We start from the raw sequence: 16054 nt of genomic DNA, 5'->3' as shown, positions 1-16054 counted from the left end.
CCTCCATTACAATTCCCTCGGGTGCGGCTGGAAGGGTCTCAGCGTTGCTATGGTTTTCCTGGTAAACGATGGGGTGGTACTGGCTGTCTTGGAAGAAGGCAGAGCGGGTAAGTGTTAAGTTTCCATAAACTGTACCTCCCTCCCTCCGCTCCTCGGGGATGGTCCCTGGCCCGGGTTCAGGAGGGATGTTCATCCGTGGGATCCAAGGCCTCGGAGACCAAACGTTTCCTGAAGACTTTTTCCTCCGCTTTCTGCCCTCGGCCCACCGCCTCCCCGAGAAATACAAAGGAGCCGTTTCTCATCCGCGCAGGCGGCCGAGCGTGCCAAGCCGACCGAAGGTGCAGCGGAAGGGAGCGCGAGTCCGAGATCCTTTCCTGGCATTGTGGCACCCGAGGGCTGGAGCGTGCTAACCTCTTGCTGTGCGGCTGCAGGTTTTTTAATCACCCTCCTCGGCAGCTTTTCTGAAGAACCGGTTCTGACCGTGGTGCCTTTTCATACTGCAGAGACCCACTCTCACCAAGCAGGAGTGATGGTCAGGAGGAACGGCAGCCAAGAACGTGTAAATGATCAGACTCTGGCACATGCAGAGGGTCTGAAACTCATGAACTCAGTTCTGCTGCCTCTTCCCCCACAGCTTGTGAACGCCTGAACTGGGTGCTGTGGGTGATTGGTTTGGGGGGGACAGGATTTTGGAGGTGGTATTGGGAGATGACCTGGCCTGTTGTGTGGAGCCCAGTCACCCTATCAGGAGCAGGGAGAGCTGGTAGAAGCCCTTTCCCTGCCACTGACCAATCCTCTGTCTGCATCCCCCTCACCCCGCCTCCACCAAGTTCTGTGGGAACCTCCAAGGTCATGTTCTCCCACTTTACAAAACTGCAAATATCAGCCGAAACCGGTTTGGCTCAGTGGATAGAGCGTCGGCCTGTGGACTGGAGGGTCCCGGTTTCAATCCCAGTCAAGGACATGTACCTTGGATGCAGGCACATCTCCGGTAGGGGGTGTGCAGGAGGCAGCTGATGGATGTTTCTAACCCTCTATCCCTTTCTCTTCCTCTCTGTAAAAAAAACCAACCAAACAAACAAAAACCCTGCAAATACCTTCGCCATAATTTCAAAAGTCTTGTCTGAACTAGTCTTTTCCTGCTCTTTTAGGGTTCGACGTTGTTTCCTCTCCATCCGGGCACCCTCCCTCCCCTCATTCCTGGGCCTGGTCCCTGGCCAGTGGACTTGCTCTGTTCATGGGACTTGCGTGCTGCTGGGGTGCTCTAGGCACTGCGAAGACCGCTCCTGGCACTTGCCACTCATTATCCCAATTCTCATCACTTAAAAAAAATTATATATATATTATTATATATATATTATTGACTTTTTACAGAGAGGAAGAGAGAGGGATAGAGAGTTAGAAACATCCATGAGAGAGAATCATCCATCAGTTGCCTCCTGCACACCCCCTACTGGGGATGTGCCCGCAACCAAGGTACATGCCGTTGACCGGAATCGAACCTGGGACCCTTCAGTCCGCAGCTCTATCCACTGAGCCAAACCGGTTTCCCGCTCCCATCACTTTTTTTCCTTGTCTCCGTCCATGGATGCCTCTTGTCAACCACGATCCCCCTAAGTTCAGGATCCAGGACCCCTGCGGGCCCTCCCGTCTCCCCGGAGATACTCTCCTGCCTCCCACGCCCCTCCCCACCCAGGCCCCCTGAGCTCCCCGCCGCGCTGAGCCTGCGGCCGGGACCCCTGCGGTCCCCTTCCCGCCCCCGCGGGGCCCAGAGCCGGGCCAGGTGGCAGCGGGCGGGGCGCAGGGCCAGGGCGCCGGCTCGGGGCCGCCGCCTGCGGGTGGGGCGGTCCGCGCCGCGCCCTGCCCACGCCCCCCCCCCCAGGAGGACACCCCCTCTTCCGCCGCCGGCGCCGCCCCCGCTCCCCGCCTCCCGCCCGCGCTGGCCCGGAGCCGCCAGGCGGCCGGCGAGGGAGCGCGGGGCCCGGGATGGGACTGGGAGGCGGCGCCCGCGGACCAGGCAGCGGCGGCGGCTCCCCCGAGCGCTCCCCGAGGCCCGCGGCTCCCGGCCCGGCGAGCGGGCGCCCACGAGGGAGGCCCGGGCGGCCGCGTCCCCGCCGCTCCCCCGGGCGCCGGCGGCTGCAGGTGAGCGGGGCGCGCTCCCCGGGTCCCGCTGGGTCCCGCACCCCCGGGTCCCGCTGCCCCGGGTCCCGCACCCCCTGGTCCCGCTCCCCCAGGTCCCGCTGCCCCCGGGCCCCGCACCCCAGGGTCCCGCTGGGTCCCGCACCCCCGGGTCCCGCTGCCCCCGGGTCCCGCACCCCCGGGTCCCGCTGCCCCCGGGCCCCGCACCCCAGGGTCCCGCTGGGTCCCGCACCCCCAGGTCCCGCTGCCCCCGGGTCCCGCACCCCCGGGTCCCGCTGCCCCCGGGTCCCGCACCCCCGGGTCCCGCTGCCCCCGGGTCCCGCTGGGTCCCGCACCCCCGGGTCCGGCACCCCCGGGTCCCGCACCCCCCGGTTCCGCTGCCCCCGGGTCCCGCTGCCCCCGGTCCCACACCCCCGGGTCCCGCTGCCCCCGGGTCCCGCCCCGCCGACCCCGGGCGCAGACAGACCGACCCACCGACCGACCGACTGGCGGACGGGGAGGCAGAGCTGGGGCTCCCGGGCACCCCCTCCTCCACCTCCACCCCCGACCCAGCGGCTCCGCGCGCCCCGAGCGCCCCTTCCGGGCCCCCATCCCCCGGGGCCCCGCGCTGAGCCCCTCCGGGCCGAGCGCCCCCGGCCGGGCCGCGCGGCGCAGACCCCTCCCCGGGGGCAGCCCGGCCACCGCGGCCGTCCGCCCGGGGAGCTGGGCGCGCTCCCTCGCACGGCCCCGTGGGGGCGCTGTGTCCCGCCGCGGGGCCCCGGCCGGGTCTGCGGGCGCCGGGGAGGGAGACTTGTGGAGCCGATCCCCGTGTGTGAATGCCCGCGGCGGCTGACCCCAGCCTCCCCTCCGCCGTGGAGAGCGGACGGGGCGGGGGCCATTGCGTGGCAGTTTGCTAGGAACCCGAGACCAGTTGGGAAGGGGGCAGAGACGTGGAGACTGTCTCTGGCGAAGGCTCCAGCCGGGGAGCACGGGAAGGGGGCTTGCAAGCGCCAAGCCCGCACGGGGCTGTGGGGTGGGCCTGCCCAGGTGTCCTGGGTTAGTGACTTTTTTTTTTTTAAAATACATTTTATTGACTTTTCTACAGAGAGGAAGGGAGAGGACTAGGGAGTTAAAAACATTGATGGGGAGAAACATCCATCAGCTGCCTCCTGCACACCCCCTTCTGGAGATGTACCTGCAACCAAGGTACATGCCCTTGACCGGAATCGAACCTGGGACCCTTCAGTCCTCAGGCCGATGCTCTATCCACTGAGCCAAACCGGTTAGGGCTGGGTGAGTGACTTTGAAGTTACCCAGCTCCTCCCTCCGACCTCAGTTTCCTCATCTGCTCAATGGGATCGCACCCACAGGGCTTGTGAGGATGATCCAAGTGCTCAGAACAGTCCCAGGTACACCCTAAGGTCAGGGGGTGAGTGAGCTTCAGTGCCTGTCTTTCTAGAAAAAGCCAGAAGCTCCTCAGAGCAGTCGCCTCCCTCCAAGCTCAGAGGGACTGCCTCCCCCATCCATCCATGCAGGCGACAGATAGACCGCATGTGTTTAACCGGAGTTTGCCAGGAGGAGAGTCCACTCTTGCACAGCCCCCCCCCCCGCTTTCAGAGTGACAGCATCCTAAAACCCTGTCCGGATACCAGGATGGGTTTATGATTTGTGCCAGGAGAATTGGGTCCCCGGCCCCCAGTGTGCCTGCCAGGCTGCAAGGTTCTTTGCTTCCCGAGTCCATGGCCAGGCAAACCGGAGCCACCAGGGCCTGCGCTCACTCGCAGGAGTGAGAGTTTTTGAGGTTAGCATTGTAACAACAGGGCCAGATCGTGGGGCTTTGACTGACAAGCTGAGGAATCTCGATTTTTATCTTAACGGCATGTGGAAGTCACTGGGGACAGTTTTTGAGTAGGAGCGTGAGAAGCATGATACTGGGTTGGGAAGACCGAATTCAGCGCTGGTGCCAGATGGATTCCAGACGAGAGACTGAGAAACAGCCTATTCGTTAGGACTGTGTTCAATATCAAGTTACAGAAAAAATGGGACGGTGGCTTCAAGAAGGAAGCTTACTATTTCCGGTTTGTGTTCTCGAAGTCTGAAGGCAGCATGTCCAAAGGGAGGGTGGGGTCAGGGGCCCAGCCCCTGCGCCTCATTGCTCTCACCTTCCACTTCCACAGTGCCTCGTGGGGCAGGGTGGCTGCTGGGCCTCCAGCCAGGATGTCCGCATTCCAGCCCACAGGGAGGAAAAGCAAGGATGCTCTGTCCCAGGAGATGGTCACTAGTGTCGCCAACATTCAGGCAAACACAGGAGAGGAACACTTGGGCTCGGCCTCGGCAGTTGTCCCGTGCTGAATTAGAGCCAGTTTGATGAAACATTTATTGACTTTTTTTTTTTTTTTTTATCAATAAATGCGTTAATTCAACTTTTATCTATTTTAAAAAGTTTTATTTGTAACATTCAACACCCAGCACGTGAGGAATACAGACATGACCAGGTGCAGTCCCAAGGAACGGCTCGCAGTGTAGGCAGGGAGACAGCTATGGCAGCGAGAAAAAGAAACCACGCGTTAGAGCAGATAAGGAACCCATTGTCAGGGGCCTGCGGGAAGTCAGTCCTCTTTGAGAAAATTGGGAAAACATTGTATTTTATTTTTTAAAAAATATATTTTGTTGCCGAAGCCGGTGTGGCTCAGTGGTAGAGTGTCGGTCTGCGGACTGAAAGGTCCCAGGTTGGATTCCGGGCAAGGGCATGTACATTGGTTGCGGGCACATCCCCAGTAGGGAGTGTGCAAGAGGCAGCTGGTCGATGTTTCTCTCTCATCGACGTTTCTAGCTTTCTATCTCTCTTCCTTCCTCTCTGTAAAAAATCAATAAAATATATTTAAAAAAATATGTATATATATTTTGTTGATTTTTTTTACAGAGAGGAAGGGAGAGGGATAGATTGTTAGAAACAACGATGAGAGAGAATCATCGACCAGCTGCCTCCTGCACACCCCCCATTGGGGATGTGCCCGCAACCAAGGTACATGCCCTTGACCGGAATCGAACCTGGGACCCTTTAGTCTGCAGGCCGATACTCTATCCTCTCAAGGCCCCCAGCACAGAGGGCTGGTTGTGGTGGAACCTCCTTGCCTGTCAGTTTACTTGGAACAGGGATGCTTAGAAGCACCCACAGCTAAGAGGGTCGGAACAGTCTCCTCTCCCTTCCCGTACCAACCATAAGACTCATGGTCACAGGGAGAAGAGCGGAATTGCTAATAGAAAAGTCAGAGCTGTTGTGTTTTACAAAAATATTCTCTCTATGCTCCCCAACGCTTTGTATGGAATCTGTTCAGATCGAATTAACCTCTGTTTCTCGGCCCAACAATCCTCCTGTGCTCACAGAGAACTGTTTTTTGAATATCATTCTGTCTTCCAGTTAGAACTGGCTCCTATTCTACAAATGCTACCAGCTTTAAATGCCAAACAGAAACAGCTATTAATATTGGCGGCATGCACCGACATGCACTGACTTCACGGCAATTGCATATTTAAAAATATGGTGTTTTTTTTAAAAACATATTTTTATTATTTTCAGAAAGGAAGGGAGAGGGAGAGAGATATAGAAGCATCAATGATGAGAATCATTGATTAGCTGCCTCCTGCACGCCCCCTACTGGGGATAGAGCCTGCAACCCAGGCATGTGCCCTTGACCAGAATCAAACCCATGACCCTTCAGTCCACAGGCCAATGCGCTATCCACTGAGCCAAGCCGGGTAGGGCAATATGGTATTTTTTTTTTAAGTTGTTTCTTTTTAATTGATTTCAAAAGGAGAAAGGGAGGGAGAGATAAAAACATCAATGATGAGATCAAATCATTGATCGTCTGCTTCCTGCTTGTCCCCTACTGGGGATCAAGGTCACCAATGGTATGTGCCCCGATCCAGAATCAGACTGTGACCTCCTGGCTCATAGGTTGATCCTCAACTGAGCTATACCAACCAAGTACATTGCTTTATTTATTAATTATTTATATATATATTTTTAGAGAGAGAAACATTGATGTGAAAACGAAATATTTATTTGCTGACTCCTGCATACCTCCTACCAGGGATTGAGCCTGTGACCCAGAAATGTGCACTGACAAGGAATCAAACCGCTTTCTATGCATGGCTGGACACATAACCTCACTGAGCCAAACTGCCCAGGGCTGGCATTGCATTTAAAAAGAAATCTATCTTGTCTGATATTAATATTGCCATATTGGTTCTATGATGGCATAGATATAGTATCTTTGTCCCTATCCCTTTAGTTCCTTTTAAATACCTTTTTTGGTATATAACTTATACAGTAAAATTCATCACTTTTTATTTATTTATTGATGATAGGTATGCATTTGTTGCCATTTTTGTTGTTTATATTTTTGAACTTTTTCTTTTTCTTCTTCTTCCTCTTCTTAAAGAATACCCTTCAACTCCTTTAGCTTTTTCTTGTCTGTGAAGCTCTTTAGCTGACCTTCAATTCTGAATGATAGTTTTGCTGGGTAGAGTAACCTTGGTTGTAGGTCCTTGTTATTCATCTCTTTGAATATTTCTTTTCACTCCCGTCTGGCCTGTATGGTTTTTGTTGAGAAATCAGCTGATAGTTGTACGGACATTCCCGCATAGGTAACTGGTGTGGGGCCAGAACCTTTGCTTCTGTGGGAGGCCTCTGCAGAGATAATCACCTTCCCAATTAAAAAAGCGGCCCATGCCTCAGCACCTCCTACCAGTCTCAGTGTGCTTTCTTCTTTACTTCTCTAGTTGTAGGACTTCATTCAGCCAGCTTTCCAGCGGTTCTGGGTGACTGTTGTTCTGTATTTTAGTTGTAATTTTGATGTGGTTGTGGGAGGCAGCGAGTACAGGCGTTTACCTACCTGCCATCTTCCTTTTCTCCTCCAGTTAGAATTCTTGATGTACATGAGACCTTTCTACTCAGCCTCTGGTTTGACCCCATTCTTCTCTTGTCCCTTAGCTTCTTTGCTTGTTTGGTTGTTTCTACACTTACCCTACCCAGGTGGGGTATGTGCCAGGCACTATGCCTCATGCTGTAGTTACATGCATTAACTCATTCAGTTAACTAATATTATCCCATATTCCCCCGAGGCTTGGGAAGGTTAAGGAGCTCACCCAAGGTCACCCAGGACTGAGCCAAGGTTCAAAGTCAGGCAGTCTGGTGCCAGGGTCTGAGCCCTTCACCACTGCACCATGCTCCCTCTTAGTAGACGTGTGTGGGAGGTGGAGAGGCTGGCCCTGTGATGCCACTTTATGCTACCTATACGTGAATTCCTGGGAAAATGTATATACCTTAATTTGTGCCATTCACTATTATTAGACTTGAAAGACTATTGTTACCTGGAATCTTCAGATGTGTTTTTTTTTTTTTCCTTTTTTCAAATCCAAGATCTGGACTGTGACTATGAATAATGGGTAATAAACTCAATGGTGAAGAAACGTCAGGATAGATTTTGTTCCCCCACTTACATTTTCCCGTTCCGTCTGATAGTGACCAAAGAGAGGAGAAATTCCAGCTGTGCGTTCCCTGCTCAGAGTACCTACCAGCGGGGGCTGGTTGCCTGCGTTCTTACGGGTCACACGCACCGATGGTGTTTTCAGTCCACGTGGCATGTGTGGGACACGGGGAGACAGTCTGCTGCCCCCTCTCACCCTGTCCCCTTCTCCCGTTGTATCTGTCACAGCCACGCCCCTCTTCCGATTCCTGAAGATGGAGAAGATGTTGGTGGGCTGCTTTCTGCTGCTCCTCGGGCAGACCCTCCTCCTCCCTGCTGAGGCCAGGCAGCGGCCACGCGCCAGGTCCGTCTCCAGAGGCAGACACTCGCGGACCCACCCCCAGACGGCCCTGCTGGGTGAGTGACGGGGCAGCGCCTGCAGAAGCAGGCCAGAATGGGTGGGTAAGGTACCCAGTACCAGCCTCCCCTCTGTCTTCGCCATCAAAACCACAAGCCCTTTATAACGATGAGCCTGTCCACGCAGCCGCGGGAGCTCCCCGGCCCCCGGGCCCCGGCTGGGTGTGCCGGGGGAGAGCGGGTCTCGCTGGCCATGAGTGCATCTTGACTTGCACACGGGTTTTCAAAACGATATGACTCGTCTTTTCTAGTCCCATGTCTTCAAAAATCACGAGGCTGAAGCTCGTGATTTTTCTCTTAAGATGCAAGGGCAAGATTTTCCCTCTGTAAAGCTCCTTGCTGGACTTCTTTGGATCAGGGTGTTAGGAGGATTTTTCGTGGTATTTGTGCAGCTAATCTGTGTTCCTAAGGCCCCGCTGCTTGGCAGCATGGGGACCGAGCAGGGGGCGTGCGGGCGACAGGAGCGGGCACAGAGAGAGGTGGGCACGTCCTGAGGCTTACGGAACAGGAAAAGGTCAGGGGCCTTGATTCCGACCCGGGAACATGTTTTCTCCAGGTGCAATTTTTTTTCTTTCTCTGAGAGAAAGGAAAGGTCACGAAAACACACAGAACACAGAGGAGTTAGACCCGGTTGCAAATATGGGCTCCGGTCAGCCTAGGGTGTGGGGGTAAGGGGAGGTTGGCCGGTGGAAGAGTGGGTTTTAGCGCAGACCTGGGTTCACGTCCTGGCAGGTGACGCACACGTAGGGAGTGTGATCTCGTTCAAGTTCATTTTCCTCCTCCCGGGCATGGGCGTGTTAATGCTGTCCTTGGGAGAGTTTTGCGAGGAGAATACAGGGGTGGGCAAAAGTAGACTTACCGCTGTAATAGAATGCAATAATGAATAAATAATGAAACAGGAATAAACTCAGTATGTCACGTCCTTACCGCGGTACACCTGCTTTGATTGCCCCTACGTATGTAAATGGCAGGGACGCACTGAATCATGGGTTTGCCCGGACAGTCATTCTGGGAAGTGGTTTTCTGAAACTGTTTTACATTTACATGCTCTTGACCAGCCGCTGAGAGAACCGCTGGTTGCCTGGTGGCCTCTGTGTCCAAAATGACAATCAGATACCGAAGGGTTCCGGAGGGCCCTGGTGCAAGAGGTCAGACTCTTTCCTGATGTTTACCTACACCAGTGATCAGCAAACTCATCAGTCCACAGAGCCCAATATCAACAGTACCGCGATCGAAATTTCTTCTGAGAGCCACATTTTTTAAACTTAAACTATATAGCCGAAACCGGTTTGGCTCAGTGGATAGAGCGTCGGTCTGCGGACTGAAGGGTCCCAGGTTCGATTCCGGTCAGGGGCATGTACCTTGGTTGCGGGCACATCCCCGGTAGGGGGTGTGCAGGAGGCAGCTGGTTGATGTTTCTCTCTCATCGACGTTTCTGGCTCTCTATCTCTCTCTTCCTCTCTGTAAAAAATCAATAACATATATTTAAAATAAATAAATAAATAAACTTAAACTATATAGGTAGGTACATTGGGTTTAACTTAGTTAGGGTCCTCCTAAGCTGGCCTTTGCTAAAAACTCAAGGGGCCAAAGAGTCGTATGTGGCTCATGAGCCGCAGTTTGCCGACCACTGACCTAAACCACGACCCCGCGGTGCTGGGCCTCTGTCTCCTTAGTCTCCTGGGAATCCCCATTTCCATGCTGATGTACACAGGCGGCTTCGGCAGCTGCGGGGAGGACTGGGGAAGCTCAGTATGTTGAGTAAAAGGTTTTTAAAAACAAATTTCAAGGTGATACATGTATAAAATACGTAGAGAACTGGGAATGTCTGGCTCCTAGGTCACCAGCAGTGGATGCACACACAGTCCAGTTTTTTTCTTTCTTTCTCTTTCTTTCTCTTTCTTTCTTTCTTTCATTCTTTCTTTCTTTCTTTCTTTCTTTTTTTTTTTTTTTTTTGTAAATTTATCTTTATTGTTGAAAGTATTACAGATGTCCCTCCTCCCCTTCCCCCATTGACTCCCTCCCCCGCTTTCCCCTGAGCTTGTGGTCAGCAAACCGTGGCTCACGAGCCACATGAGACTCTTTGGCCCCTTGAGTGTGGCTCTTCCACAAAACACCACGGCCTGGGCGAGTCTATTTTGAAGAAGTGGCGTTAGAAGAAGTTTAAGTGTAAAAAATATGGCTCTCCAAAGAAACTTCAATCGTTGTCCTGTTGCTGTTTGGCTCTGTTGGCTAACGAGTTTGCCGACCACTGGGCTAGGCCTTCACCACACTGTTGTCTATGTCCATAGGCCATGCATATTTGCATACAAGTTCTTCGGTTCATCTCTCTCCCCTCCCCTTACCTCTGAGATTTGTCAGTCTGATCCACGCTTCCGTGTCTCTGGATCTGTCTTGTTCATCCGTCTATTTTGTTCATTAGATTCCACAGGTGAGTGAGATCATGTGGTACTTGTCTTTCTCTGGCTGGCTTATTTCACTTAGCATACTATTCTCCAGGTCTTGCCATGCTGCCTCAAAGGGTAAGAGGTCCTTCTTTTTTTTACAGCTGTATAGTATTCCCTGGTGTAAATGTATCACAGCTCTTCCAAGTCTGGTTTATGATGGGGCCGCCTTCAGAATGAGCCATCACACAATGACCAAAAAAGCATATTCCTTCCCTTGGCTCAAAGTCAGTCAGTCAGTCAGTCAGTCACTCAATCAATCAATCAATCTCTGTCACACACAAACTCGAACACACACACACACTCACACCCCAGGACCTTCCCCGGTTGGTAGCCTTCACTGCCGCCTTTGGCCCTAAGCTCAGGCCCTGAAGGGAAAGCCCCTGACGTCTGAGGGAAGAGCTAGAAGCTGTTTTACCAAAGGCATGAACCCCGCATCCGGTGTTGCCTCCTGCTTCTCATTTTGCCAGAGAATGTTTATTGGACCCATAGGGTGGAACATGGCACATCTCCCTGCCCCGGGCAGAGGGGTGGGGGCTCGACTTGTGAGCACGGTTGAGTAAGTGAGAACCAGGAGACTGGACAACAGACACCACGACCTGGGCCTACATTCTCCAGAGCACTCTGCTTTTTGGTCTCGCTTTGACAGGGCACAGGGCACGGAGACGGAGACGCCAGGCTTGTTGTAATCTGGAGTTTGAACAACCTTCCCTTCATTCTTAGAAGACGGTATCTTGTGTTTGGTGGGTGTGTTTTTCTTGGCCTTCGTTTCCTGTTCGGAACATTGCTTAGGCCACGTGGCGCTGTTTGTGTGGCTTTTTATGTATGATGTCCAGCGGCATAATGCATTTCACTGGTTGCTTCATTGCCAGGGTGTCTCTGAAAGTTTAACAGAGTAGAAACAGAGTTGCATCTTAGGTTAATTTTTGTTTGAATTTTTGGATTTTATTTTTTACTAGAGGCCCGTTGCATGAAGATTCATGCAATAGGTGTTCCTTCCCCTAGCTGCCGGCACCTGTTTTCCTTTGGCAAACCCGGGACCCAGGCCTTCGCTCCGGCTGCAGCAAAGAAGCCAAGCCTCTTCAGTCTCCAGTCTTTGCTCAGGCCAGAGCTTTCAGTCTCCGCTCTGGGCCTGCATATGCAAATTAACCCACCATCTCTCTTGGGTTAATTTGCATACCCACTTCTGATTGGCTGGTGGGCGTTGCGGAGGTGTGGTCAACTTGCATATTTCGCTTTTATTAGTGTAGAAGTTTCTATTTTATATCTCGATTTAGGTTGGAGTTCCTAGTAACAACCTGAGTTAATAAGAAAATATAAGGCATTTATATGCTCCTCCAATGAATGATTGCAGGCTGGGTGGCCCGTGAGGCAGGTCCACGGGGGTTTATCTCTCACTTCATTCTGTTGTCTGGACTTTCTGGGGTTTGAAGACCACCTTCAGGAAGCGTGCATGGGGGAGGCAGGCATGTAAAAAAAAAATCGTGGATTTGGTGGACTCTGTGCACAACAGTAGCAGCGAGCTAAGTGACAGTCCACTCTGCCCGCTGAGGACTCAGTAAGAGGCAGCGGTTCTCCGATTTCTGGTCTCAGGACTCTTTTACACTAAAACGTGATCGAGGATCCAAAAGAGCTTTTGTTTATGTGGGTTAGAGTTCAATCTGTCACGACTTACTGGATCAGGAAGAGTCACCGAGAACTTCAAAAACTAGTAATTAATGTAAAAAAACACCAAGAACAAACTCCTAACAGAACCTATCACAGAAATAAGATATTTGTCTAAGAGACAGCATTTTCTAAATTTAAAAAATCAGTGAAAAGAATAGCGCTGTTCTGCACTTTCACACATCTGTTTTATGCCGGGCTTAATGGGAGACAGCTGGGCCCTCATTTCCCATCCATTCAATCTGTTATGAAATGTTGTTTTGGTTGGACTACATGAAGAAAATATGACCCCACGCAGATATGTAGTCAGAAGGAGGAGGAGGAGCATTTTAATATGTTTTTCATATAATTGTGGGTATTCTTGTTCGATAGAAATGAAAAATACGGCCAATGGTAGGCTGAAATGTGGAATCTAAAACATCATTAAACTCTACTTCTGCACTCATTAGAGCATGAGAGCGTAAAAGGCAAACATTAGTGCCATCGTAACAACACCTCTGACCTCACGGGCCCTCCAAAAGGCCTCGGGGACCCCGAGGGGTTCCCAGAACACCCTCTGAACCGGCTGGTTTAGGGAAGCTTTCCAGGTGAAGGTTTTTTAAAATTTTTTTTAAATTTTTTATTTTTATTGATTTTTTACAGAGAGGAAGGGAGAGGGATAGAGAGGTAGAAACGTCGATGAGAGAGAAACACTGACCAGCTGCCTCTTGCACAGCCCCTACCGGGGATGTGCCCGCAACCAACGTACATGCCCCTGACTGGAATCGAACCTGGGACCTTTCAGTCCGCAGATCGACGCTCTACCACTGAGCCAAACCGGTTTCCGCCAGGTGAAGGTTTTGACAGGGTGCGCCCCGAGGGTCCTGGGGGCAGGAGAGGAGTGAGGATGGAACGTGGGGGCGGGGCCTGGCCAGCCATCGGGATGTCAGGCCTGCAAGGCGGGTGGTCTGTGGGAGCCGGAGACAAGCCCGGGGGAGGCTGGCACTGGATCACGTAGGACCTAGGTTCCCACCGAGTTCAGGCTTCAGTCCGCAGGGCTGGGAGCAGGCGACAGGATGGGTCGCTGCTTAACTCCCTTTCCACCCCCCGTGCCTTCCCTGGGCTCTGGCAAAGGCCAGGGAGAGCCTGCACGTCAGGCCGCTCGGAGAGCGAATGAACAAGCACCCTCCAGCCCAGACCTTTCTGGGCAGCCGTGCTGGCAGGTGGAGTTGGAGCAGCAGGGTTCCTGCACCCAGAGCATTCTCTCATGGCAACCTCAGATTCTCCCCCTCTGCACCATCCCCACCCTCACCCCTACCCCCCATCCTCCAGTGGCACTGCCCTCCCCAGCTCCTCCCTCAGCCCCTCCAGGTGGCGCCCACTGGGGGCCACGCTGCTCCCACACCCCGCTAATGACTGCCTGCTTTGCTTGTGCACATTTCCTCTTTATTATTATATGTCACTGACACATGGGGGCGGGCCTATCTCCAGGGCAACCAGTGGGGACATATCAGCCTTTCCTTCTGAATCCTCACCCGAGGATATTTTTCTTTTGCTGATTTTAGAGAAAGAGAGAGGAAGGAAAAGAGAGAGAGAGAGAGAGAGAGAGAGAGAGAGAGAGAGAGAGAGAGAGAGAGAGAGAGAGAGAGAGAGAAAAGAACACTGTATCTGCAACCTAGGCATGTGCCCTGGCAGGGAATTGAATCTGCAAACTTTGGGTGTATGCGATGACACTCCAAGCATCTGAGCCACCAGCCATTAAAAAAATTTTTTTAAAAAATTGATTTCAGAGAAGAAGGGAGAGGGAGAGAGAGAGGGGAACATCAGTGATGAGAGAGAATCATTGATCAGCTGCCTCCTGCATGCCTTCTCCTGGGGATGGAGCCCCGCAACCCAGGCACGTGCCCTTGACTGGAATGAATAGAACCAGGGACCCTTCAGCCCGCAGGCCAGCGCTCTGTCCGCAGAGCCAATCCAGCCAGGGCCACCGCAGCCTTTTGGGAACCTTACCCTCCTCGCCCGAACTCCTAACTGTGCTCTGGACTCCCGTCAGTCCCGGAATGCACACAGACCGTCCGTCACACCTCCACCGGCCGGCTCCCCCTGTTCCGGCTGCCTTCTACGAGGTCTTACGGACATGCGTGCCCTCTTCCAAATTCACCAACCTGGCTCCTCAGATTTCTTCCAACTGACGTCGAAAACCTTTTCCTCCGGGTCCGAGGCGCCCATGCAGGATTGGCGTTTGTGCGGTGAGAGAGCACTTGGTGACACTGTGACAGTAGATTCAAGGAGTGGGAGGTGAGGAGAGGTCAGTGGGGTTGGGGTGGGGAAAGGACATATGTAATACTTTCAACAATAAAGATTAAAAAAAGAAGAAGTGGGAGGTGGAGAATTAAGAGGCCGCTGGCCCCACAGTGTGCTCAGGAGCTAATGGGAGCTGACCCCCCTGCACCCCTCCTCTGCCTACACTAAGGTGACCAGACGTCCCGCTTTTGGCGGGACAGTCCCGATTTTTAATAATATGTCCCCCCGAGGGACAAATTGTTAGAAATCGGGACTGTCCCGCCAAAATCGGGACGTCTGGTCACCTTACCCTACACACACTGCTAGGGTGGGGTGGCAGTTAATCCAGAAGCCACAGAATTTAGTGAAATTCCTTCACAGCAGTTAACGCGCTACTAAAAACAAAGCTGAGGAGGACAGCCTGGGGCTCACGGTCTGCAGCCCCAGCTCTGCCGCCAGGGAGGCACAGGACCCTATGGGGCGCTTCTCCCCGTGTGTGCCCCCTCGCTCAGCACGCCTGGCGCCCAGACAGAGTGAGAGCGCAGGGCGTGTGCTTCAGAGGCGGCGGTGAGACCTGCTCCACAGCCAGGCGGCGGAAGGCCTCGGCCGGCTGGAGGACTGAGTGTGGGACTGTCCGCCCCGCTCGCTCGGTGTGGCCAGTGCAGGTGTGTGCCCGCGTTAGGAATGATTACCATTTCCAAGCAAAGAGAGTGAGCTTTGACTTGCTCAGCCGTGGTGTATCTGGACAATGCTCTAACCAACTGAGCTTCGCAGCAGGAAGGGCCTTGAGCCTACTGGTTTCAGACCCCGCTTGCTCCCAGACTAGGAGTGGTGAGTGGACCATGACACGCCCAGCTGTGTTCAGAGGTGTCGCCCTTGCTGCTGGCTGTGCCTGAGGTCGCCAGGCCTCAGGGCCTGACCTTGGTCCCCCCCACAGCAAAGACTCCGTGCCTATGCCAACAGCTGGGCGGACCGTTCATTCGGATGGGTCCAGTCTTGACTTGACTTAATTAGCCAGTGACTCTGTGCGAGTCTCCTTTCTTCTCCATTTATCCATCGGTTAAGGGAGATGGTTGACGTCTGAGCTCAGGTCTTATCCGGGGTGTGATGACAATCACTACCGACTCCTCTGCCTTCCAGATGCCCCTTCTCTGGTTCCTCTGGCTTTCGTTCCCTCTGCCCTGGTGGGAGAGCCAAGATGGTACTATACTCTGGAGGCCAAGGAGGGAGATGTTCTGAGACAGAAGGGGATGGGATAGTACAGTGGTCGGCAAACCGCGGCTCTCGAGCCACCTGCGGCCCTTTGGCCCCTTGAGTGTGGCTCTTCCACAAAACACCACGGCCCGGGCGATTCGAGGTTGAAGAAGTGGCTTTCGAAGAAGTTTCAGTGTAAAAAAATGTGGCTCCCCAAAGAAATGTCAATCGTTGTGCTGTTGGTATTTGGCTCTGTGGACTGATGAGCGGGCTGGTAGAATCAGGCTGGGGAGTGCGGGAGGGGCAGTAGGACTGGGTGGGGCTTGGGTGTGGGTCCGGGTTGAGTGTAGGCCAGGCCGCGGAGCAGTGGCTCTCCAATTTCATCATGCAATCGGAAGCCCTGGGAAGGCTTATCGGAACACAGACCACCCGTCCCTCTGCCCAGAGCGCCTGATTCGGTCGGTCTGGGTTGGGGCCTGAGAA

At 53.4% G+C, this 16054-nt stretch overlaps 1 protein-coding gene across 3 annotated transcripts in view; it reads left to right on the top strand.

Annotated features, from left to right (window-relative positions):
* Nucleotides 1–1932: 1932 nt before the first annotated feature.
* Nucleotides 1933–16054, top strand: part of MATN2 (matrilin 2) — a gene marked incomplete at its 3' end in the record, with an annotated part of 81142 nt that continues 67020 nt past the window's right edge. For 2 of the 3 annotated variants that reach the window (XM_084864549.1, XM_084864548.1), the window contains exons 1-2: nt 1934–2142; nt 7839–8006. In XM_084864549.1, the coding sequence (XP_084720675.1) occupies nt 7865–8006 (142 nt within the window). In that variant the 5' untranslated portion in view covers nt 1934–2142; nt 7839–7864. Of the gene's footprint in view, nt 2143–7838; nt 8007–16054 lie in introns of all 3 variants that reach the window. The other variant, XM_084864547.1, reaches the window with a different exon arrangement.

Source organism: Pipistrellus hanaki (assembly GCF_964339955.1).
Source record: "Pipistrellus hanaki genome assembly, chromosome: 17".
Lineage (NCBI taxonomy): Eukaryota > Metazoa > Chordata > Mammalia > Chiroptera > Vespertilionidae > Pipistrellus > Pipistrellus hanaki.
This window is presented reverse-complemented; position numbering and strand designations above follow the sequence as displayed.